This window comes from Nymphalis io, chromosome 6, assembly GCF_905147045.1.
Source record: "Nymphalis io chromosome 6, ilAglIoxx1.1, whole genome shotgun sequence".
In the NCBI taxonomy this organism is placed as follows: domain Eukaryota; kingdom Metazoa; phylum Arthropoda; class Insecta; order Lepidoptera; family Nymphalidae; genus Nymphalis; species Nymphalis io.
In genome coordinates, this window is record NC_065893.1 from 8,536,380 (window position 1) to 8,564,361 (window position 27,982).

Below are 27,982 nucleotides of genomic sequence, written 5' to 3' on the forward strand. Positions count from 1 at the left end.
ACAACATCGGCCTTGGCATGCTCGTTTTTCGCCAATAACCATAATGCAAGGTTAATCTTGGTCTAGGACAAGCATGCGACATTGCGAGAGTTACCTAGTTCTTAGTACCATGGCCTCACTTATATAGCTTCTGAAATAGATACTCTATTACTTAAATCCACTGCCGTATTATGCTACATATATAACAAAGTTTAAATCAAAAGGTTTCCCAGTCACAAGCATGAAGTATGACAATAAGGAACGAAATGTATCTTCAACTTTAATAATATATATTGACTATCACAAAAATATTTTTGGACATAGTGTTAGTTTAGTTAAGGCAAATAAATAATAAGCAATAGGTAAGTTTCACTAAGTACCTATTAGATGTCCTATACATATTTCCTGTTATTATTTTCTGTTAAATTTTAGAATAAAACCTTCCTCCACATTAGTGAACATGGAGTAGAACTCAAATACAGCATGTACATTTGTATATACATTATATGATTCCATTATGATGCTTATATATCGTAACTCATTCCTTGATTTAAAAACATTTTATTTATTTTATGAAAGTACATATTTTATTATAAGAAAGTGAGTGACATGTTTAAATACCTTTTAGTCGTAAAAAGCAGTTTTTTCATCGATATATGTTACATTTAAAATAATTTTTCTTTAATAGGTTAATGAAATAAAATATGCAAGGAAATATTTCTGTTTTTACAATATACTAATAGCTAAATAGTGTATAAAAAGTAATAAGAAGTACACACAATATTTATTAGAAAATATCCATAAAATACGTTACACATTATCATACAATCTACAAGAAATAATTATTTATTGTTAATTTTGTAAAAAAATATATATTTAAAATTAATTACGGACCAAATTTTACGTGGTGGGTAGTTTACAAGGTTAATCTTATTTCCAATATCCTTTATTCAGTTTAAATATAATCAAAAATTTCCTGTTTTGTTTAAAAATGTTAATATGAAAAATAAGCACTACGTAGTCTTAATATGATATACAATTGCAAAAATATTATGATATTGGTAACTAGTACCTAACTGCTTTGGTAGAATAGCTGTAACTTGGCAGCTCGAGTCATAGTGACAGTTATTATAATACTGCCATACGCAATATTTAGCAAAAATGTATTTAATCTTTTAAAAAATATGTTTAATATATTTATAAATGTATTTGTTTTAAGCTAAACTAAATATTTTCTGTAAGGAAACATTACAAAAGTAACTATATTACGTCAAAAATATCTATATACGAAGCGATTCGTGTCAATTCTCAACACACATAAAAGTTACCTATAAATTAATAAATTTAATATCTATCAAACCTATGTGTTACCTAAGTAATTAGTTACCTAATCACCTATACATACGAAAAAGAACTTAGAATACTTATGTTTGATTGAGATTGAAATTTTTAAATGACAATTATTGAATTCCCTGACAGATGGATGACTGTCAGTAAAATTTGATGAGCATGAAAATTAAAAATCCTATTTTTATATTCGACTAAAGAACTCCACTAAAAAGAATTTAATTTTTCTTTTTTCAACTTTTGCATAGCTTGATCGAATTACGGTTCACTATTTTTTATTTGCTGATACTAGCACGACGCACGCGCAGTAGATACTTCGCCTAAAATCTCCCAGCGCCATATTGAGAGAGGCGGACGTTGTATGACTCGAGTGAATAAAATCGTGGTTAGTGCAATAATTCGAAGTGAAAGATTTGATCGTGCCCTATGGATATATACTCGGGTACGTAAAGCGAAAGTAAATGGCTTTAAAAAGTGTTTTATCTCAATCAGAGAGTCATGACAAATCGTATCGTAACCTAGACACAGGCCGTTCTAGTTATCAGTAGATTGCCTAGGTATCATCAATTCGCTGTTTGCTCACATTATTAATTATATTATTACACACGTGCGGGAAATAGCCATAGGTTTCTTGAATCTAGTTACATTAATGAGATTATATGATTGCTTCACAAGGTTCGACGCTCGTATATAAACGGATTTCAAAGTGTTTATGTCGGCAGTTGACAGAAGCGTATATGTATATGACTGATCATAAGTCACCACACCCAGTGACCGGATTGTCGATTTTAGGATATATTAGATTTTATATCGAATGATTGTTCACGTGCTGTCAAGTTTGTGGTTTTGTGAACGTTGTGGCGGAAAAGATTCGTGATGCTGTGCGTGTAATAATGTATATTTTTTAGGAGTGGTGTGCCTCGGTTGATAGGCCTGCCGAAAGGATAGGGATCCGCGCGCGAGGACAATCTTCGGCCCTCCGCCCTGAAGAAACATGGAGTGCTGCATGTCAGAAGAAGCAAAAGAACAAAAAAGAATCAATCAAGAAATTGAGCGGCAACTCCGAAAGGATAAACGCGATGCCAGAAGAGAACTCAAATTGCTTTTGCTTGGTAAATATCAATACTTTATATATATAAACTGTCAAATAAAAAAAAATATTTAAAATAAAATATCTTGGGATTTCAGCTTTAGTAAGTCTTAAACTTCAAAATACCATTGAAATTACAAATGATATATTATAATCCTATAAATTAATTATGGTTATATATATACTCTAACCATATATATAATTATTAATGTTTTTAATTATATTTACATATATTATATTACATATATTTTATTTTAAATCTTTATAAGATTTGTATAATCATATTTTTTTATAACCTATATAAGGTAGATAAATCTATTTTGATGTCATTTTGATTTAATAATGCATCAACAGATAAATGATTTTATTAGGTACTATTTTGTTTTGTGTGTTAATTAACTAGATTGCAATTTCTGCCAATGCCAAATATACAAAAAAATAAATCAACATTATTTTTAAATGCTAAATATGAAAAAGTTATGATTCGATGATTGTGAACAACAAATGTAACAAAATATATGTTAAACCCAACAGAAATATTACATACACTAAATGACAGATATGAATTTATTTCAAAATAAAATCTATACCTAAACCAATTGAACATTCAAAGATATTCTTTTAATCAAAGTCGAATTCAAAATCTTTGTTCAATATAAAAGCTTTAAACTTGCTTATTGATTGTCAAAATATTAATACGGTAATCTAATAAAAAAGTTCATAAGTTAAAATGTTAACAGCATCCGTTGTTGGTTTTTTACTTATGCCTTGTTGCTCCGCCATTAATTCACATTTTTACCGACACAATAAAATTAGTAGAAAAACATTGGTATTCCCACCTTAAACTTTCTATTAATTTAAAAATTATCAAAAACATATGAACTTACCGCTTTATGTGATAATATAATAGACAAGTATGATAAAGTATGGGTGTAAAATACAAAGTCTATTTCTGTAGTCAAGCTTATTCTTATTGGAATGTTTCTCTTGTAACTGATACCTATTTCATACCTATTTAAGACTGTGAGAAAATATAATTTTAACAGTAGATGTTAATGGTAAAAACTTTACATAACATTACTTTCCTTAAAATTATTAATCATAAATTAAATTATATTAAAAAAAAAACAGTTATAATGATAATTTTACACATAAACAATACATATATATCCTACAAGATATAATGATAAAATCTGATAAAAGGTAAATCACTAATTACACAATTTTTAAGGATGGTAGTCGCCATATATTTTATTATTGGTACTATAGAATATAGAAAGTAAAAGTACCATAAGTTACATGTTTGTATTCAACACAAAAAAACGAAGTATGGTATACTTTTTATGATCTAAATAAAATTTGAAATGAACAAAAATATATATATAATAGTATAAAAATAACCTGTTAGTGATGATAATCAAATTTTAGAGATCTATTGACTTTCTAATAGCAAGACAAAGTATAGAAAGAGTCATTTTTATTTAACTAACTTTTTAATATGCAAAGATTTAAAAATGAATGTACAATTTACTATAAATTATCATATTTAAACAAGATATGGTAATAAATAGTAAGTAAATCTTATAGAGCACAAAAATAAATTACATATACATGATTGTAAGGAAATTCTCAGTTGTGAAATATGGCAAGTATAAGATATTAAAATAGTCATGACATAATTTGGTTGGGGAAGGAAACTACAAACTTCAACAGTGTATGAAAAATGTCCAAAATCATCAATATAACTTGTTATAGTTCAGCCATAATACAGAAATATAGTATCTTAATAGGACAGATGAACTATTTTACAAGGTTCAGGCATATTGAATATTAGCATATTTTTATTATAATTCTATTTCTTTCTCAAAGTAAATAGTATATAGCATGAAGTTGTCAGTATATTAATTATTACCATTTTAGTCATAAAAAAACTTTTTTATTTAAAAATTATGTCACAATCAAGAAATACATTTTGTTCATTCATAATGCAAATGTTCTCTCAGTGATTAGTGGTCTCGGCGTGTACTATTAACATATCACATTATTTTCATAAAACCAACAAAACTATTAGTAAAAAAATCAACTAAATGTAAGCCTTAAACTATTAATTAGTTTCATTTAAATATAGTTAAAAAAACGAGAACATTTTAAGCAATGTATTAATGCTATAAATGCATTAATGTGAGTATTTAGCATTGTATGTTATTTAAAAATAGTTTTTTAAATATTCAAGGGAATTGTAAATATTTCATAAAATTAAATTATTTATTTTATAAGTTTAAATAATTAAATTGCCGAATTCAAAATTTAAAAATAAAAAAACTGTGGAATAAATGTTTTAACTTTTTTTTTTACTTAATATATATCTTAACTTTTCATCTGTAGTGAATTTAATTTAATTGTTTTATGTTTTATTAGAAGTATCTTGAAAATTTATTACAAAATCATTTGAATTGACTAATTAATAGACAACATTTAATGATTGTTACTTTATAAAAGTATCATAATCATGAACAGACTAAGAATTAATTATATAATCATTATCAACTAAAATCAGAATTTTTACCTATCAAATAAAACATTACTCAAAATTATGTCACCATATAGTTATTATTATTATTCTATTATATCTATATATGGATACTGGCAATAGCTAAAAAAACAATACATAGTATCAGATATATATATATATATATATATATATATATGAACATATGTATATACATCTTTGAAAACTTAAATGCTAATATCAATATATATCTACATATTACTATATTGAAATGTTTTTGTCGTCTAATGATTCATATTGTTACATATTTTCAATTCTAAAACAATATAACAAGAGTATTGACGTCTCAGGCTAAGATTAATAATGAGAACTGAACCATCTTTCTTAAAAAAACCAAGCCCTTGGAACAAAAAAAAAATTAATAATAAAAGTCTTAGTAATGTTAACACTTTTAATGTAACAGTAAATAACAAATGTGAACATTTCTTAATTTCTGTTTTAAACTTTGCTCAGTGGTTGGGCTTAGTGCAAACCCATCTAGGTAAGTGCAGGCTCTACTTAGTATATTTGTGTTCCAAATTAAGCGTGAAAGACTCAGTGTATTTACAGGCACAAGGGACATATCTTCTGTGTTTCCAAGGTTTGTGGCACATTGGATATGTTAAGGAATAGTTAGTATTCCTTATAACGCCAATGTCTATGGGCAATGGAAACCACTTAACATTAAATTTAAAAAAAAAACTTGACGATCAAAATATACTTTATTCAAGTAAGATTTTACTCAGAAATTCAGTAGTTACTATTTTCCAACATTTCATAATACAAAGTTATATCACTCAAATATAATTACATTTATATATATCCTGCATTGAAGGTAACAAGTACTAACTCATCTAGACTGCCTCGTTGGTCTTGTGGCTAGATAAATATAAGTCTGCAGATCCCGAGGTGCTGGATACAAACCCCAGGTCGAAGTGATAAAATATTCGTGAGTTTTCTGGTAAAGATTCTCAGTAGCAGCCCGGAGTCTGGAAATTGAAAGTGTGTACACTCCCGTGCCTCGGAAGCACGTAAAGTCGTTTGTCCTGCACATAAACTCTTTTCGATCGTGTCGGTTTGCCGTCCCATCGGATTATGAGTGAGAAAATAGTGTGCACCTTTGTTTGCGCACACACTTGTGCACTATAATATGTCCCACGCAGTTGGCTAATCTCCCTCGAAATTGACCGCAATCGGTCAGGAGGACATCATCAATAAAGTTTATTCATTAGTGTTTTTTCGAAAAAAGATTGAAATTTATTAATTGGCAACATTATAAATATTTGTGGAGTTTTATTATAAATACGAATACCTTGAATATGTGAATGTACGTAATATTATTGTAAATATATTATGACACAAAAGTATTCCTGCTTCGTTAAAAACATCCCGAAAGAAGTCTCGAGCTCCAAGATTATAAATAAACCTTTGTAAATAAACTTTTAGAATAAAAACAGTTTCAATATCTAGCCTAACTCCAAAGTAGAATACTATGAGACGATGACTATGAATGCAAAGTAAACTTATCGAACAGTATCAGCATCAGTTGTCTGACTTTTCTTAACAGCGTATGCTGTGAAAATGAATCTCCCTAGGACGACAGGTGAGGATTCCATTGAAATTTTGCGTCCTAAAATACCATAGTACCAGTTACATTGAGATAACTATTGTTTAAGGTTAGCTTTAAATTTTGCTTTTTTATATTGAAAACATTAAATATCTATAATGTTACCCAAAAATCATTTTCCATAGAACTTAATACTACAGTATATGCATCATTCAAAGGCACTGGTGAGTCCGGAAAGTCAACATTCATCAAGCAGATGAGAATTATTCACGGGTCGGGATACAGCGACGATGACAAACGTGGCTTCATCAAGCTCGTCTACCAGAACATCTTCATGGCGATGCAGAGTATGATACGCGCCATGGATCTACTCAAAATACAATATGGAAATTCGTCCAATGAGGTAAATATTTCATCCGAAACATCGAGAGAATATCAATTAAAAACGCTTTGTAAGTGAATAAAAAATTAACTGCAATATATATTTAATTATTTAAAATATCAATAAGCTAAAGTAATGCGTAAGACTTAAACTTTTATGAAATTCATAAATCTAAAAGTATTTTCAAAAAGAATTTTTTGATTATATGACTTAAAGTAGAATAGTGTAGTTAGAGCTACAAATTCCGGTCCATAATCTAAAGCCTTTGTCAGTTACAAATTCGCTTTTTGACTCGCTTTATATAGGAAGCCTGAGCTAGCTGGCGAGTAATTAGTCCTCAAACTACATTACCTATAAAACAACGGACAAATATGAATATAATATTTTAATTATTATATTTTTATAATAATTAAAATATTATATATAATATTTTTATTCTTTTTTTCTAAGAAATATAACTAATCTAAGTATTTTATTGCTTTCGAGTTTAGACACGCTTCATTTAGTCAGTAATCAAGTATTATTACTATAGAGAAAAAAATGAGCGCTACCTTAGTACAATAATCTAATTAAAGTAATTCGAAACATTGCCTTACATTTTAAAACAAACTTTTAATTATAGCGTTATGTTTTTTCAGGAAAAAGCGGAGTTGATATCTTCAATCGACTATGAAAGCGTTACAACGTTTGAAAGTCCCTACGTTGAGGCCATAAAGGGCCTTTGGGCTGATTCGGGTATACAAGAGTGCTACGATCGCAGGCGAGAGTACCAGCTCACTGATTCAGCCAAATAGTAAGTCGAATTGCGTATTCCTATATATACCTAAAGATAAGCTCTTGAATAATTCGTTAAAAAAATCAACAATTAAATTAAATATCACGCAGATAATTTAATGATATTAATAATTACGAAATGATTAATAATTTAATCTGTTATGCAATTAATTATCTCTGTTTGGGCATTTTTATCAGCAGAAACATAATCATGTTTAGTATGAGAGCATTACCGGGAATAACATAAAAAATACGTCACTTATATCAAATTTGTTGTAAGTATATGAGCCGGATATTTTTATTTAGTGTGCTATTTACCTATTTAAAGAACTCGAATCGTGTTTAAAGTGTTCTCCCCTTTTAATCATAGTTATACGTATTTACAGCTTGTGTTAAAGTCTTATTTGTTTCCAAAATAATAACAGATTGCATCATAATTTAAATACAAATAACAAACATAAACGCATAAGTTATTCCAGTATAATGTTTATTTCAGACTGAAAATTACCATTTCTATTGTGTTTTAAATTTAGAATTAAATGTGCCTAAGGTCAGAAAAGGGGGTATATTTTATTGTACATGGAAAAGTCATTAAAACTAATTTATCATCAAAACGTGTACAATGGCTAAGTGAAGAAAAAAAAGAAGAAAAAATACTAATAACGTATTTAATGTTAACTATTCGAGAAAATACGTATTTTTAGGAATGATCTGGTGTGTTTTTATTCACCACCAGAATATCAAATACATAAATAGATTCACCAATTATAATAATCATTTAAACAATTAAAACCATAGTAATAAATAAAAATAAATGTATACTGCATAGAAAATCAAACTCGCGACTGTCGCAAAAGTCAATTTTAATGTTATTCACATTGGTTACATTTCATGGAAATTGAAAGAACGAATTTCCTATAGCTATTTACAGGAGATTGACCGCGTCGCGGCACCAAATTACTTACCGACCGAACAAGACATTCTACGCGTGAGAGTGCCCACGACGGGTATCATTGAGTACCCATTTGACTTGGAAGAGATAAGATTTAGGTAAACGAGTCTAAAAAATGTTCAACTTATGCATGCTTCGCCTATAAACTGCATGTTTCTGTGTCATTGGGTCTCGCATGTTTACATTTCGATGGGTACATTTGTGTTATTTGTGCGTTTTTTTTGCAGGGCTTTATATATGGTGCGAATTGTTTTCTTAATGGTCGTATCATTTTTTTCCGCTTCGCATATCGATATCGTCTTTACCGCAACTATCGTGGTCAAGTTACTTTCGGATCGCATCTGGAGGTCGCCTCATTATAAACAATATAAGCACAATTATCATCTATGGAATTTACAGAAGTAGTTTGAGAATTTGAAATATGGCTCTGAAAACAATTCGCATCATTACTTTATAACCAAAGAAGTTACATGAAAAGTTCGTATGGATGCAATAGGTTGCATGAATTTGCAGTTATTTAAGTGATTTGGCAAGAATTGAGAGTGCCGACTACCTACCGACAGAGCAGGACATTCTACGAGCTCGACAGCCCACTACGGGCATTCTTGAGTATCCTTTCGATCTTGATGGAATCATATTTAGGTATGTCGCGATAAAGTCACAATCCTTAGCAACGCTAGACCATTCCCTAACTTAACCACTGATATTACCACAAATAAAATTCTCTGCACTAATTTTAATGCAGATCGACGGATAATACATTTTTTTATCGGATCGGCTTTGGATTGGATTGGATTAAATTAATCGGGTCTTGAATTTTATTAACTTGCTTAGTATAAAATGGACACGCTAATGTATGAATTGAAGCCCTTCAGGTTTGTAGTTAGTTTGGCTTTTTGAAAATTTGTTTCACCAAAGTAATGAAACACTGCTATATAAAGACGTGAGTACCTATGTGTATATATGTGATGGTTATGGTATTTTGTATATTGTGCAAATTGTAATTGTAGCGACAGTTATCTCACAAACCTTTTTTTAGTATTTTAATGCTGAAAAATCTACACGCCTCGTTGTTGCTCATTTTAATTAATCCATGAAGTATATGGACACAAAAACTGTTATTTCATGTGAACCTGTGTGCGTGTATGTTGCATGTTTGTTTTTTTAGTAAAAAGTGCCCAGGCCTAGCTAGTTTGGGCACTATTTGACGATAATGATATGATAAATAAGTGGACGAGTGAGTGTAATCCCAGCAACGAGATATATAAACCCCGAACCCACAACTACCATTACTAGTATCGGGCTTACATTCCAATGTCTATTGTAAGAGGTGGCCACAATATTACTATGAATCAGATGTTCCTTTTGCTCGCCTTTCTTATAGTAAAATGCATGGCTTGGCTTTATAATACAACTTATAATAACATGTTATATGCGTTGTAATTAATCAAAGTATTTTTTCTTCTTAATTTATTTTGACATAAACATGATCTACTCGAACCTACCAACTCTCACACTATCTTCCAACTCTAAACACATACCTTCTGTAGAAAAAGACAACGATACCACGTATTTAAAGATCGCTATATATAGCACAATAATAACAAATTAACTTGATTGTAAAGCTTTCTGCAAGGCCGTCCGCGTAGGTACCACCGACTCATCAAATATTCAACCGCAATACGTAGTATTTTTGTGTATGAACCAGTATAACTAACCTACCTATACCTTTAGTATATATAATATTGTTTTATAGTAATATTAGTAAAGTTTTTACTATTTAAAACTTCAATGATATCGAATTATCGTTTTGTTATCCAATATATTTGCGATTCATATCATGACGATGACAAATAAACGAATCTATACCTTTAGTATATATAATATTGTTTTATAGTAATATTAGTAAAGTTTTTACTATTTAAAACTTCAATGATATCGAATTATCGTTTTGTTATCCAATATATTTGCGATTCATATCATGACGATGACAAATAAACGAATAGTGCGACGAAAATATAACATAGGAATAATATTTTGCTGAGCAAAGTGACTAATGAACCATTTATTCTTAAAACTCATGCTGTGCAAAAGAAATAATATAAAATGATTATATATTTTAACGAGGCTTCTGTTACTAAAATCTTATTTTTTATCTCAATTTAAATTAAATTTTTTTAACATTTTTCACATATTAAAACAATACGCCCTTAAAGTCTTAGAGATATATAAAAAAGATAACACGGTTAACTTTATACTGCGTATTTTAAAATTATAATCGGATAATTATGAAAATAAAATAAAAAAACCTTAAAAAGTGTAGATAGAGAAACAAATAGACCAAGGGGCCGTGAAACCGCGATTGAGACAGAGATAGTTTGTTAATGTGTGCGTATAATGTTGCCATAGTAACTGCATTCCCTGTTTTGGGAGATAAATAATTTTCATGATTTAATTAAAACAAAATAAGTTTATTAAATTTTACTTTTTAATATTTATTATCCTTTTTTTAGTACTTCAGCATCTTTATATGGTACTGGATTAGCATTTTCCTCAGAAGTTGAAATCTAAAACACTCGATTAAATTATTAGTAAAGAATGGTTGCCACATATATTTCTATGTTAACCTCTTGACTCGGAATCTAATAATATTATAAATTCGTGAAGAATGTAAAATAATGTTGTCGTTACGAAATCATAAATAGGAGAACGAATAAATTAAAATAACATATTTACATATTTATATATAAATGACCATATTTATAATATCAACAATATAATTCAACGACTGTGGCATGTTTGCTGTTCATTACGTTCACGTTCATTCGATCGATTTCCCGTCAATATTTCCTTGTGCCTTACAAGGAAATATTGACGGGAAATCGAATATTAATAATAATAATTCAAGTATCCGTCGAATACATTTCGAAGCGTTCACACAAACAAAACAGTGTAGCGAATATTGTGACTGTACTTTGCTATTGTGATAAATATTCGATTATAATTTTATGTTTATTAAAAATGATCAAATATGTCTAGGACTTTAAGGAGGTATCAAAGAGTTTCTGTGTATTTTTTTTTTCGTTTTTTTTTTTTTTTAATTTAATTAAACTGCCTATCGTGCACTTTCATAGTTTCATTAGTCACTGGTTCTTCGAACGTTCAACCGATGCGGGATATCTTCAAAGTAGCAGGTTCAAAGGAAAATCGTCGAAATTACGTATTAGGTATTTTTTTTTTCAAATATATTGAATAGATTGCTGAACAAATATTTGATGAGTTTCATATATATCAATATAAAAATATATTTGAATATGAAATATATATACGAAATTATTATCATTGAAGCTTCTGTTATAAATTATCTTTTTTTGTTACTTAACATAAATATTGCTATTTCTTACGTTTACGTTCATAAGTATAACTGTAATTACAGTGTTATTTAATTTTATTTAACACTTTCTTATATACTAATATTCATTAACGGATAAAAAATCCACAAACCCACACATTATCACTATGATTAAACCTCAACCTTTTAAAATTCAATCTTTTTTTTCATCCAAATAACTTTAAGCAGCAATAAAATGATTATATTATGCAATTTCAAAAGGTATGTTCTTAATGCTTTTTTGAGGTAGTAACAATTGCATGTTTATTAGAGCTAGAATAAAATATTGCTTACGTTAGTTAATTTATTTTTTTTATTTCTATTGTGATCTTTTTCTGTGTAAATAAATGTTTTTTTAATGCAATTTATATAATGTGTACGTAATTAATATAGCGTGTTTTTCAAATATTAGAAAAAAAAATATCGAACATTTTCGAATGCAATAAGAACTATATATTACAATATGTTTAACTATATTATTTCTTACGATAATTTAACGAATACTGTGTGTAGTATCCGACCAAAGATCGATTTTTGACCGATGTCGAAGGCGTAGTTTTAATAATTCTAAAAAATTAAATTCAAGACTGACTAGAAGTCAATTAAATATTTTTTTGTTAAGTTTTCATAATACATATATGGTATATGTATTACATATATATCAAATCTTAACGAGTTTTAGACTTTCGGACGAGTTTCAGTTTTTCTCAAGTGGTCTTAAGTAGATAATAGTAGTAGCAAATACTCTTTCAATTTGGCTTGTTCGATTAAATGCACTTTTTTTGAAAAATTGAGCAAATAAAAGAAAATTAACCGTCAGTATTTTACCAAAAACTAATTGCAATCATTTAACTTATCATTAGATCACATTAAGTGAAAGTTCGCTACAGAATATTTGAACTTAGCCTTCTCAAGATAGATAATCAAATGCGCGAACGAACTTATTTTGTTTTTATTTACTTGGGCAGTTGGGCAATTTCGACAACGGCCGGCCGACGCAAATCAGTGGTACCCGGCCTGCGCGCATTCGTAGCAGTTCGTTCAAATTTGGCGCTAATTACAAACCTTCGGCTTCGGTCAAAATGGGTCGAAGGTGGTTACAGCCGAAGCCGCAGGTTCGGTCGGACATTACTGGTCATGCGCAAAATGTGCTTATTACAAAAATCGGGTTGTGTGAGATAAAGAAAATGAAATAATAAAAACATTTTACACATTTGTTTTAACCAAATAAGTCAAATACTCGGATTTATTTAGTTTTATATCTATGTATATTTATTATTATATTCCGTAATCCTAATAAACGTGTTATATGAAACAGAATGGTTGATGTTGGAGGCCAGAGGTCCGAGAGAAGAAAGTGGATTCATTGCTTCGAAAACGTCACTTCCATCATCTTCTTAGTAGCTCTTAGTGAATATGATCAAATTTTATTCGAGTCTGAAAACGAGGTAAGTTCATCACTACTTATATTATATTTAATTACATAAACCAATTAATACTTTATAGATTAACGGCCATACTTATGTCTTTAGTAAAACACTGCTTTCTTTTCTTTCTATCATCATTGATTTGGCTTTGAATGAAATAAGAGAGCATTGTTCAACTGACTAAAGCGTTTGTAAGTAAGACCATATGGGTGATAGGTATTTGTACAAGCTCGTCTGGGCAGGTACCACCCACTCATCAGATATTCAACCGCAGTGAGTGAGCCAGTGTAATTACAGGCACAAGGGACATAAAATCTTAGTTCCCAAGGTTGGTGGCGCATTGGCTATGTAAGCGATGGTTGATATTTCTTACAATGCCAATGTCTAAGGATGTTTGGTGACCACTTAACATCAGGTGGCCCATATGCTTCCTATTTTATAAATATATATATAAATCTAAAAACAATTCTTGACGAATATGCGAGTGTGAGAAAATTTCAAGCACTTTATTGCTTAAAAACAGTGACGAGCTATTTAGCTGTCACTGTTTTTAAGCAGTAAAGTGCTTGGAAGAGCTTTGTGCAGCTCGTTTCAGGTGGAACCATTAAATTATCTGTCAATATACAACCTACTATCGGTTTTTATAGCACTTTTTCGATATTTAAATAGTGAGTAGACTAATGAAATTACAGATAAAAAAAAATTAAATTGGATGTCATCGGTGTCTCTGAATGAACGTGCCTTTATATAACTTACATACGTATATATAGATAAATATTTTCTTTTTATCACTACTTCGTTCTATTGGCTACCTTTCAAGGATGTAGATTCCGAGGTTCTTGTTACTTGGATTTTTTGAGAAACTATCAAAATTTGGAAACTTGCACTGTTTATACTCTCGTTCTTCGGAAAAGCCGTTGGTCCTGCACCTGACCTCTCTTCGGTCTGCGCAGTTAGCTAATCTCCTGGCCATCGTGTTTGGAAATCGATCATCATCATCATCATCGCGGTCAGCAGGACATTATTATTATAATAATCTAAACTAAATATGATAAAGATGTATTGCTTTGTGGGAGGGTTTTTTGTTAGCCCGTCTGGGTAGGTACCACCCACTCATCATATATTCTACCGCCATACAGCAAACAATACTGAGTATTGTTGTGTTCCGGTTTGAAGGGTGAGTGAGCCAGTGTCTGTACACTCACAAGGGGCATGGCATCTTAGTTCCCCAGGTGGCGCATCGGCGATGTAAGAAATAGTTAATATTTCATAGAGCCTCAATATCCATGGGCGTTCATGATCACTTGCCATTGGGTAGCTCGTTTGTCCCTCCGCCTACCTATTTTATTATAAAAAAGTGATAAAATATATTTCAACTTACAGAATCGAATGGAAGAATCAAAGGCTTTGTTTAAGACGATCATCACGTATCCGTGGTTCCAGCACTCATCAGTCATTCTGTTTCTTAACAAAAAGGATTTGTTAGAAGAGAAGATCATGTACTCGCATCTTGTAGACTACTTCCCGGAGTACGACGGTAAGTTTTACAATTGATATATTTTTATTATATCAAATATAAAATAAGATAATCAGAATAATATAATTCTGTAACAGTACTCTAAAAATATACAACAGTAATTTTAACGTTAACTTAGTTTTCTGCTTCACTATTTGTCAACTGATCAATTTTGCAGAATAAGTTTATGAGCCTGAAGGTAACGTAATTTACATTTTGTCCCGGAAAATGCACGTGGAAAAAGTAATATGTAACATAACTGCTTTTTTCCCATTGATTTTAATTAGGACCGAAATGTGATCCGGTTCCAGCGCGAGAATATATACTTCAGAAGTATCTTAAGGAGAATCCGGATCCAGATAGACAGTGCTATTCGCATTTTACGACAGCCACAGGTTGACATACAAAGTGCGCTAGATATTAAAATAAACAGTTTGAAGAATGATTACGTATTGTAGTTTGACCGCAATCGTCTTCTTCAAACTGCACGTGTTTTGTAAGCTAAGGTTTTCTGTGACAGTAGATTGGAAGCTAAAAAAGTATATACATTTATAAGTAAAATGCTAAAACATTATAAATTAAATATAGTTTTCATTGGTTGTCAATAAGACGTGTGTATTTGAATATTCCTAAAAATGTATCTTGAGTACATTTCTGTAAAAAACAACTGAAATCGAGATTGTTTTTAACATCGCACGCGGTATTTTACGTTTAAGGTACAGAGAGTGATATGTATGCGTTTTTATAATAATTATTCTTCAGTCTCTCAGACCTTAAATCACAGTATATAATATAGTGTTATCGGGCACTAAACGCATTTCTCGGTATCAATGATTGTGGCATAACAAGTGAATTCTTAAAATAATTTTAAACGTAATTCAACCAATGAGAACTATTTTAGTGTGTACTTCACGCAGTATAGCTAGTTATGGAACTTAGGTCCGCAACGTGACGCCAGTACCGCTCGCGAGTTCATCTTGCGAATGTTCGTTGATCTAAACCCCGACGCGGAGAAGATCATCTACTCTCACTTCACTTGTGCGACTGGTGAGTACAATACAGATTAGCCCCGACGGAATTCGCAACGTAACGATATTAGTATGTATTCATAAAAAACTGAACGGGGAATCCCCTAATTGATAATGAAAATAAAATAAGTTAGTGCGCACTGATAGACTACAGTATAATCGACAATTTTTTTTTTTATAGAATAGGAAGGTGGACGAGCATATGGGCCACCTAATGGTAAGTGGTCACCAAACGCCCTTAGACATTGGCATTGTAAGAAATGTCAACCATCGCTTATAGCCAATGCGCCACCAACCTTGGGAACTAAGATTTTATGTCCCCTGTGCCCGCAATTACACTGGCTCACTCACCCTTCAAACCGGAACACAACAATATCAAGTATTGCTGTTTTGCGGTAGAATATCTGATGAGTGGGTGGTACCTACCCAGACGAGCTTGCACAAAGCCCTACCACCAGTAAACAGGAGTAGAGATAAAAACCTGATATACATATTTCATGCGATTTGCTAATATGTCTATTATATTACTATTATTATATTCCAATTAATTGCTTTTATTTTACTTTTTAAGTTACGATAACAACTTTGTTGACATACAAGTCATTTTTTACGTGAAGCCATAAAGGATACCACAGATTATTTAGACCTCGACCGATAACGTTAAGTCAAATCATGGTCAAATGTCAAATTTTTTTTATCATGTATTATATTATATACTTTTCCTGCTATTGAAATCAACTTCCTTTAGGGAATTCAATACGTCAATGATTTAAATCTTATTAAAGGTTAAATGGTGTGGACGTTAATTATTTTAAATTATTTGATAAATACGAGTAATATATATATTATCAAATAATTTATATATACATATATATATATATATATTACTCTTATTTGAAACATCTTTACTCCTAATAAAACTATTAAAGTTTTGTTTTTGTCAACACCGAACAATTTTTAAGGATATGTTCTGTCTTCCCTAGCATGCATTAAAGTTGGCATTTATAATAATATATCTTGGCTTATTATAACAAAATTTTGCCTCCTCAATCAAAAGACTGTTATATATATTTAATCGATATTATTTATATTTGAAGACAATTAAAATCGCCTACTATATCTTAATACTGTTGAATCGACTCAAAATTACTGCATATATTATTTATAAGCATGTTATATATTTACAAATTTTTAGCTTATCATTTCTTTCACATCAATGTTTCTCAAATGTTTCAAAACATTTTATACGTTATGTTCCTTGAACATTGCAAGTTTCAATAGAGTTTTATAAGTATAAAATTAAATAATGATGTACTACTCTACATTGATTTACTGAAAAATGTAATAATCTCTAACAACAACGATGGGCCTGTAATATAAATGTCTAAGAGGAAATGAGGTTAGTAAGTAGTAATTTTTTTGTGTGCATGTTTTCTCGTTTTGCTTGCATCTTTTATCAGACATGTATCTTTTTATATTTTAGCTCTCTATTTGGTGCTTTTAGCTATTGTTCGTTTTTTTTAGTAAGGTTTTGATGCTTGGTTGGTAGTGCTTTTTCGCTATGATTTAAATTTTATATGAAATAAAGGTGTTTATTTATATTTATAAATAAATATTTTTATTTAAAAATATATATATAAACATCTATTTTTTTTAATCAATTCAAATTCAATGATTATTAATTTCTTTGATTACTTGGGCACTATCGATATTAATAAAACTCGGCTTGATGACAGTTTATAACTAAATATACAAAACATAATATTCGTTTACATGGAGAATGAATCTAATGTGTAAAAAATATCTTCATATCAAAATTCCATCCGAAAGGTAATGATCGATTTATTTTAAACAGAACTCGAGTTTGTATTCGATTTAACAAACTATAAGCACTTCGTTTTAAATTGGTGCGCTTTGCATGCAGATGTTGATTTATTTTTAGATATTCAATGAGCACATCTGCTTTGTAAATTGTTAGTTTTGTTTGGTATTAAGAATAGTTTAAAAAGCAGATTTTACACATTCCAATAAGTAATTGAAATAATATATTTTTTTAAATAAAATAATAATGTTTTGTTGCTTTTTTTTTTCAATAACGCCAAATCGAAAAGTTGACATATTCTCCAAAAATATATTGAACGCTATTATGTAATATAAAGTTAAGTTTAAATATACAAAATGTTATATTTTGCAGTTTTTACAACTATACTGTTTATAAGAAAATTTATTGCAAAAGAAAAAAAAAGAACTGAAGAACAGTCATTTAAATCATTAAATGACTGTTCTTCAGTAGATATATTTGGCATACCCACTTTTATTTCAATGTTTATTTCCATATTATCCGCCTTTCCACTATTTACTTCTATTTATTTTTATTTTTTGCATGCTGCTTTGGAAATTTTTAAAGACACTGAAAACATCAAATTAGTGTTTTGTGCCGTAAAGGATACTATAATGCAGACAGCGCTTAAGGAATTTAATTTAGCGTAATTTCGTTATAGTTATATATTTGCAATAAATATATTAATTTTTGTATTTGTTTTATTTATTTATTTTTTTTACCTTTTTTATAATTTGTCATTTGAAAACCCTCAGTTATTTAATTGGTTGGTGTTGAGTAAAAAACTTGATTATTGTTATTTGCTTGAATGGTACCGAAAGATTTGTTTAGCTTTTGTGTTTTTGTTTGTATATTAACTAATCATATGTTATTATGAAATCTAAATATGACACGTGATAATAACATTTTGAAGATAGTCGCGCAAATACGCTTGCTGATTGTAGACGCGTTATTGTCGGATTGCAAAACCGGTTTAATCACCACTGCGCTCGACACCGCGTCGTAACGTTGTTGACAATGTTGAGTGTTTTGTTCGACTATAATAGATAAATATGACTACTAATGGATCCAATATACAGGTTGAGACGGAACATATAATGCAAATTGATAGGAGTGATTGCTTTGAGTATTCAGGGGAAGGTGGAGAGATTAGGAACCGTGAGATGCACGACAACGATAGAAGACCAAATAAAAGAAACAAGGAGGCTAATAGAGAAGTTTGGTTTACCGTACAGAGGAAAGGTAAAAGGTTTGCTCGTGACGGGGACTTTAATGACTGGGAAAGAATACCAGAGGACCAGATTGAAGTTTGCATTACATCCACTGAACCAATTCCAAAACAATTTAAACTGGCTAAGATTTTGAAATCAGAGAACATACAGAATGTTGTTCGTGTTAAATACATAAACTCATTTAAAGTGTTGATTCAGTTTGACAAAAAAGATAGTGCTGAGGAATTAATAATTAACAAATTCTTTAATGAAAATGGATATAGGATATATAAAACTATGGAAATAAATCATACGTATGGAGTGATAAAAGACATAGATTTAGACCGTACTGATGAAGAAATTTTAGAAAGTTTATATAGTAGTATACCGATTATGGGAGTAAAGAGGTTAAAACGCAGAAATAGCTCGGATGGAAGATGGGAGAATAGCGAGGCTATGAGAATATGTTTTAAAGGGTCATCGTTACCATCAAAAATTAAGATGTTCGACACCACAGTAATAGTAACCTATGTATTCCCTGTTACGCAATGTTCTCGATGCTGGAGATACGGACATACGATCAAAATTTGTCCGTCTAACAAAATTGTTTGCCCGAAATGTGGTGACAACCATCAAAATTGTGAGCGATCTTCATTTATTTGTAATAACTGTGGCGGTAATTACATGGCTATGACCAGAATATGTCCCATTTATATTAAAGAAAAACGAGTTCGAGAGCTAATGGCAGAGTTAAATTGTATATACAAAAAGCACTAACTATTTATGTTCCACCCAGCCCCCTTCCAGCACCTGTTATTTTACAGCAAGCATTTCCAACAATTAATAAAGCTTACGATTCGTCTACAGTTAATTGTTTAAAAGAATCTACCGTAGATGAAAATCTCACAAGATCATACGCTGAAGTCATCAAAAACAAAATAAAAAACCCAAAAAAGAAAAAACTAAGGAAGGCCGGAAAAGCAAACGTCGAAAACGATGATAATATGGAAATAATGGAATTTAAAAATTTGGAGACAGTGGAAGATAGATATTCAGAAACAGAAACAGTACGCAGTGAAGAACAAGGATATGGAAAAAAAGGGAATACATACAAAGATGAGCGAGGATTTGTTGAATGGAAATCAGTACTAAAAATGCTAAAAGATAAAATATTAAATAGTGGTTTGACGTGGGAAGAAAATATTAAATAATGCTTAAGTATAATTTATGAAGCTGTATTATCGACTATAGTGAGATTAATATCGGAGTGGCCATGTTTAAGATTCTTAAGCCAATATGGATAGGAACAATATTCCACAATCTATAAACATACTCCAATGGAATGCTCAAAGTCTACGACCAAAGATTAATATTAAAACGAACTAATATTAAATCAGGAAAAAAATCCATATTGCCTTAATCAGTGAGACTTGGTTAGATCCGGACAGCTATTGTCATTTAAGTGGGTATAATATTTTTAGATCAGATCGCAGAGACGGATTTGGAGGTGTAGCTATAATAACACATTGGTCTATAAAAGCTCAATAAAAATATTTAAATATTTCGAACTCAGGAATTGAATATAAATATGTTAAAATATTTAATTGCGGTGACATTGAAAATATAGTATCTATATATTGCCCCCTAACAGTTAACACAAGAGGTGTTAACTGTTAGGGGGTTTTCTGTTTCTTTTTTTTCTTCAAGGCTGGAATGCATTTTTTTCTAAGTTTAATAACAAGACTATAATTGCAGGAGATTTTAATGGGCATTATCGTAATTGGTCCAGGAAACATGATACACGAGGCTGTCAGATTTTTGATGCACTATTAGAGAGTAATAGTGTTTCTCTGAATAATGGCAGTGACACTCGCATAAAAATAGTCAATGGTCTGGTTCAGAGAACAACTCCTGATATATCATTAGTATCTGAAGACATAGCTATTAAATTAATGTGGAATGTTTTGAATGAAAGCCAAGGAAGTGACCATTTAATGATAAAGATTAAACTAGATATAAACTTAGGTTACACAGTTAGGAAGCGAAGAAATTTTAAAAAAGCAAATTGGACATTATATAGAGAAGTCATCAAAAAGCCCCTACTTGAGTGTTCAATTCCTAGCAACAGTCAACTTGCATATAACAAGTTCATAGCCATAGTCAATGCAGCTGCAGAAGAAGTAATTCCATACACGAAAATTTTTGAAAATCCAGCAAGATCTAGTAATTTTAAGCCAAAACCTTTTTGGTCACAACATATTCGTGGTCAGTGGCTAAGAGACGCTTAGCCTTAGCAGAATTTAGAAGAAATCCCACTCCTAACAATCTTAATAGTCTGCAAGAAAAGATAGGACAGACACAAAAAGATATTAGACGTGGTAGATACAAATCGTGGCAGAATTTTTGTGATAATATTAATGAGGAAACTTCATATTGTGAGATGTGGATTCGTATGAAATGGATCAAGGGCTACAAATCCACTCAGAATGTTATACGTAACGAAATTGCAGAAAGTTTACTACGAAGCTTAGTACCAGATTTTGTATCACCGAATCGCCCAATATTTAAGTCCGATAATGTGAAGCTTAAAACTCCGGTTACGGTACAGGAATTAAATAATTGTTTAAAACGATCAGATACAACACCAGGGCAAGACGGCATAGCTTATTCAATGATTTATAATTTGCCCCATTCTGGTAAGAATATACTTGTCACTTTATATAACCGGTTTTTATCAGAAAGTTTCATCCCTAAGCAATGGAGAAAAGTTACAATAGTTCCTGTACCGAAACCGGGAAGGGATAACAGATCAGTATCCGGGTGGAGACCTATTGCACTAATATCTTGTGTCTGTAAAATATTACATACTATAATGACCCGTAGATTAGATTGGTACCTTGAAAAGAACGATTGTTTTTCATATGAAACAGTAGGCTTTAGTAAGTCGCGTTCTTGTTATGATAATTTGGTCAGACTAATAACTCGCATTCAAATCGGATTTCCTAAAGGTTTCGCGACAGTTGGTTGCTTCATCGATATAGATAATGCCTATAACAATGTCAATGTCGCAAAGCTATTGAACCTTGTTGATGATGCCGATGTTGGAGCTTTTCTGTGTCGATATCTATGGGAATATCTTCGTGAAAGAATTTTAAATATTCAATTTGGTAACAGTCAAAAATTAACCCGCACTTCAGCAGTAGGCTTACCACAAGGTGATCCTTTATCTCCGTTATTGTTTAACGTGGCTACCAGAAGAATTTGTCGAGAGATTTCACAAGTATTCATCTCGCAATATGCAAACGATTTTGTTATATATAGTTCAAATAAAATAGTCAATGTGGCGGCAAACGATATTCAAAATGCGTTAGATGTATTTTGTAATCTCATAAAAGAAATTGGATTAAGTATATCTCAACGAAAAACCAAAGTTTGCATCTTTAGTAAATGCAGGTCTAGAAGTAACACGGCAGTCCAACTCTTAAACAATAATTTTCGTTTACAAGAAGTCGATAGTGTTAAATATTTGGAATTGTGGTTAGATAGAAGCTTAAAATGGGGGTAGGCACAATAATGAAATTAGAGACAAAACTCTTAAATTTTTAAAGATTTTTAAAGTGTTAGCTGGGGTAGTAAATGGGGGATTCATCCAATACACCTACGTCAACTTTATATTTCAATTATCCGTAGCAGACTTGATTATGGTAGTTTCTTATACGATATCGGATATAAGATATAAGTGTCACCTAAGTAAATTGGACAAAGTCTAGGTCTGTCGAAAATAACGTAACTGTAAATGTTTTAAAAGATCTAAACGATATGTGTAGTAATTATTATTGGAGAAATAAAAAAACTTCCTCTGCTCGTTACAGTCTACAGAAATTTATGCCATTATTCTGTTATGTCAAATAAAAAATTACCATGTCATTCTCTCCATACATGGGTCAGTGGTATAGACTTATCTAATAATATATTACCAGTAGTAGAAGGAATAGCGATGTCAAAAACACTGTGTAAGAAATCAGACATGTTAAATAGCTGTCGGACACTTCTAGATAACAAATATAAGTCGTTTTACAAAATGTTTACCGACGGATCTAAGGATACATTCGGTTCAGGTGCAGCAATCTTTGACCCTCAGGCAGATATAAGAATTAAATTTAAAATTAAGGCAGATATATCTATAATGCATAGTGAGCTGATTGCAATTTCGGAATCATTGTCATATTATTATTCATGAAGGAATTCCTTATCAGTGCATACCTTTGCATAGTGAAATTTTAAATAAATTCAAGAAAACATGTAATAAAACTGGCAGGAATATTTTGATGAACGATCGCGACATAAAGGTATATGGTACAAGACAATTGTATGTGAACTTACTCATTGCCCATGGTTTCAAAAAATTAAAAGTAGCAGAAAAAATATTGTAACATTTATGAGACTTCGTTCCGGTCATATTCCGTCAAACAAATTTAATTTTATGATGGGCAAAACCAACACCTATAAATGCGTACAATGTAACTGCATGGATGATGTTTATCACCGATTGATGGAATGTGCGCGGAATGCGTCGTTTCGGCCCCGTTTAATAAAATCATATAATGTGGATATATGTAATAGTTGGCTTGCGGTACCATCATCAAACGAAGCTAAGCTATTATTGAAAATGTATATATAGAATACTTGCTCATTTTCAATAATACCTTATATAGAAAAGAAAAGATTATGGATGTATTATATTATTGAAGTAATGTTAAGTTAATTAGGTGTTAAGTTTTTTTGATATAGTATAATTATTATGTGTTTTGCTTGTACGGGGGTGACATAGTCAATCTGGTAACTAAACTCCCAGGTAAAATAAAGGAAAAAAAAAAATAATTCAAAATATATTTTACTAACATTTAATTTAAAACGTAGCTTAAGATTATGATATACACGTAATATATATTAAAAAATGATCTTGTAATCTATCTATCTAAGGTTATGTCGATAAAACGTAAACAGCTTTCATTTAAGAAAAATATTTACTAATCGTTAAATACTTGAATTATGTGTTATTGAAAATGCAGTAATTTTGAGCGTTAAACATTTAAAAAATATATATTCTTTCTATTCGACAAAATACAGTTTATTTTTTAAATAAAAAAAGAGCTTTTTTAAGTCGAAAGTTTTTCGTTTGCTAAAGTAATAATTTTAATGAAACTTTTGTTATATGATTTCAGACACTGAAAACATTCGGTTTGTATTCGCCGCAGTCAAAGATACAATACTGCAGTCCAACCTAAAGGAGTACAACCTCGTCTAAGTGACACCGAAGCTCCTGACACAAATCTGTGATTGTGTGTAACCGTAAATAAACATCAACACTTCACGACCGACTGTGTAAATTTACGAACTGAGGACGAACTTAATCATCTAAACTGATTACATGAAACTAAGATTAGATCGTAAGTCATTTAATCAAATATTAGCACCAGTTCGGACGATCCGCGTTTCTCGATCCTCACCGTGAGAAAGGGTCGCCTCAGTGCGCGTTAGGTTTTTTGACAAGTTTTTTATGATGAAGTTATTCACAACTTATGTATGTGTCTGTATCGGTGAATATTAAATTGTGCATTTTAAAGTCGCGGCGGGTCTCGGCCTCGCCACGGATCGCTTTTAGTCATTGTTTTAGATTTTTTGTAAAGTTTGTTGCCATTATATCTTTCTACATAAGTATACATTTATTATGTCCAGACGAATGGATTTGAACAAACTAGTCCAAACAACTTAGGCGAGTTTTTATCATCCTCGTGAATGGAGACGGGAGACGACTCGTCGAGCGGGAGGCCCCGCGCCCCGCACCCCGCGCCCCTCCCTCCCGCGTTACTATTAGGTATTTATTTAAATAATGGAGTCGCATGCGGCGACGACTGAGCGCGACGACGATTGCATTTTATCTCTTCTGTTTCGCTTGAAAGTTTATATTATTATCATTTATATACATTGATTGTATTTTAAAAAAACATTGCGTTACTTTTGTACATTGAATTTTGTTAATTGATACATGTTATATGTTATTATTTAAACTTTTTATGTATGTGTTAAAATGTTGTTTTTCTACACGAATCGACTTGATACAAAATGTTTACTTTATGTGTAGACTTCGTGTACGCATGCCCCGATGTATTCGGTTTCTTCCTTACGTTGCCGTGAACAACAATTCCATTTCACTAAACTTACGTCTGATAGTGGTTACTACGTTAGTTGTGTAAGGATATTTTTGAAGCATTTGTATAACTTTTTTTACTAGAAAACCCAAGACACATAGAAACGCAATATGAATTGTAAAAAGCGGTGCCGAAGTTTTTTGCGTAAGAATTTTTACCACGAAAATGTAATATATTGTACATTTTGGTCTACACGTGCGGAGTGAATTGAGCTGACAGTTCAATGGCAAGTTTTGCTATTGGCGCGTCTTACGGCGTTATATCGCACGAGCGCGAAGCAAGTCGCACCTTAGATTGTTGTGCAGATGTTATAGTATTTTATTATACGCTTGTGTGTGTTGCTTTGTGTTATATTTTTAGTTACATTTATTTATAGTTAGAAACAAAGTTTCTGTTTTAAAGATATAACTTATTGAATTAACTTATTCGTTGTTGTAACCTTCGTTTCCTCTAATACCGTTCGAGAGTCGAACTGCGATGGACACTGTCAATAGCAAAACTGTAAGCTCGTAAGTTACAGCTGTCTGTAATGCTCGAAAGTTTAACATTGGAACTAATCGCACAAAAACTTGAATTATTGTGTAATTTTTATTGATGTTATTCATGCAGTATCTGTGTTCGCATTGTACATATGACTACGTTTCGTTTGATGCAATTGTATAGCAATATCTAAGTTATGTTGATTAGCCTGGCGCTTGTACAGTATGGGACATCGCGGGGCGACTCGGAGCGAGCTTCGGCCGCGCGCGTACATCCAGACTGACCAAATATCGGATCTATGTAATTTTTTACATTTATCGAAAATAGAAAAAAATTAAATAATAATAGAAACGCACTGACGCTATTTAATATTTTTTTAACAAATTTCACGTCATTTTGATACTATTAATTTTGAATATATTTATTTTTATAATCGTTTATTTTATTTAATACGAAATAAGCCACTAGTCGAGGTGGTTGAAATACTCGATAGTTTTTGTGAATGCGTGATATGAATTCATTAAGAATTGTATAGTGACTAGTTCACTTATTTAGTAATTCTGACAATCTTGAATTTGTATATTTTAAAGCATTTAATTATTTTAAATACCTATTTGAATTAAGTGCTCATAGTGAGTTATACCTGAGAATTCATTTATTCATGTGGTAAGGCCAGCATAGTTAAACTTAGAATATTTAAGCCGAATCGAGTTTTTAAAAAATCTGGTTATGAAAATATTTTATACACTTTCGAGCCTTAGTAAGCCATATTCGACGAAGTTTTATTACGAATGAACGTATGTGACAACATTCACACAGTAAGTAAATATAATTTATTCCATAACATATATGTTATATAACGATCACAGTGTTTCCTGTACCAAAACTGCCTTTATGACGAGTAGATGTGTAACTTGTATGTAGTCGACGGATGTATGACGCGGTCGCGCTTGACGCGATGTCTTACATTAATATCTTCCTTAGGAATGGACTGAATTACGCGTTTTCACGGTATTCTTACCTGATTTTCGTTTTTACGATTGGGAAATGACTATTACAATTGCAAAAACTATATTATAGTCTAACGTTGCTTTACCTTTTGTGTGAGATTGTGAGAATTTTAGCTTAAGTTTCGACTGAAGATGGATGCCTGTATGTAATATTGTAAATTATAATTTCTCATAAAATATAATTTTTTTCAGCTATGCGCATTGTTTTATTTTTTAAAATGAACTTTTTGTAAAACCCTAAAAATTATTAGTTTCGTTACGTTTTTAAGAGTATGAATTATTCATATATTATGGTATTCATGCTGTATGTTATATATTATACAAATATTATTAAACAATCACGAGTTACATATTTAAACTCGTGTCAAGTTGATATGTAACCTGTATTTTTCAAATCGAGCCAAGTATTGGCGTGCTAGAGTTAGGTAACAAGGGCCCAAATCGGGCCCCGTCTCCTCTTTCCACGTAGATTATATTGGCCCTCAAACTTTTTTTTAATGGCCAATAACAATTTTAGATGAAGAAATATTAAGTATGACCTTACAGCGCCATCGTCCTCTAGGGATCTAAGATACAATAGATATGATAAAGATAAGACTTGCACTTATTCCTAGTAGGATAAAACCATTCGTGACCTGTCTAATGAGGTAAAAGCTTTATACGTAGTGTAATAAACAAAGATGCAGATGCATCTTCACTCAAATCCAAATTTGATGCGCCTTGTTTTCTATCGCAATTAATAATGATAATGGAATTATGATTTTTTTGGTCATCGTGCAAGCCCGTCTGGGTGGGTACCACTCAACCAAGGTCGGTGGGGCATTGGCGACGTAAGGAATGGTTAACGTTTCATAAAAATTGTATACTTTAACATATTAAAAAGGCAACTTCCGGAAACATAAGCTGATGTCAAAAACATTTTAAGCTAATTGGGCCCGCTTTTCAAAATTTATATATAATTGTTAGCACATGCTTGGTTTAAAGTATACTTCTAAATAAAAACAAACCAAATTTCTTCATAGATTAGGTACTCTCTTCGATGCCCTTATTTTATTGCTTCAAAATTAATACAAAACACTAGATATATTTTATGACAATAAATTAATTGTGCTCTTAGTGGATTTTTACATTTAATAAAATACAATTTCGCCAAAATAATCTAGATCGAATCTAAATGTGGAAGTACTGCTAGCATTCTTGTCATATAGCATTCTACAACGTCATGATT

General features: G+C 31.0%; 1 protein-coding gene across 9 annotated transcripts; it reads left to right on the forward strand.

Moving 5' to 3' along the window:
• The first annotated feature begins 193 nt into the window (after nucleotides 1-193).
• Nucleotides 194-26,949, forward strand: LOC126768986 (guanine nucleotide-binding protein G(q) subunit alpha). Of its 9 annotated transcripts, XM_050487514.1 has the most exons (10): nucleotides 1,472-1,768; nucleotides 2,235-2,438; nucleotides 6,750-6,934; nucleotides 7,552-7,706; nucleotides 8,609-8,737; nucleotides 9,153-9,281; nucleotides 13,349-13,478; nucleotides 14,841-14,994; nucleotides 15,913-16,020; nucleotides 24,278-26,949. In XM_050487514.1, exons 2-10 carry the CDS (start codon nucleotides 2,321-2,323, stop codon nucleotides 24,358-24,360), a joined length of 1,191 nt encoding a protein of 396 aa, XP_050343471.1. In that variant the 5' UTR covers nucleotides 1,472-1,768; nucleotides 2,235-2,320; the 3' UTR covers nucleotides 24,361-26,949. The 9 variants fall into 9 exon arrangements, with proteins under 9 accessions (XP_050343467.1, XP_050343470.1, XP_050343471.1 ...); XM_050487510.1 differs by lacking the exons at nucleotides 1,472-1,768; nucleotides 8,609-8,737; nucleotides 15,913-16,020; nucleotides 24,278-26,949 and adding exons at nucleotides 194-341; nucleotides 15,261-15,368; nucleotides 18,409-18,536; XM_050487513.1 differs by lacking the exons at nucleotides 8,609-8,737; nucleotides 15,913-16,020; nucleotides 24,278-26,949 and adding exons at nucleotides 15,285-15,368; nucleotides 18,409-18,536 and having other exon boundaries at nucleotides 1,471-1,768.
• Nucleotides 26,950-27,982: the final 1,033 nt, after the last annotated feature.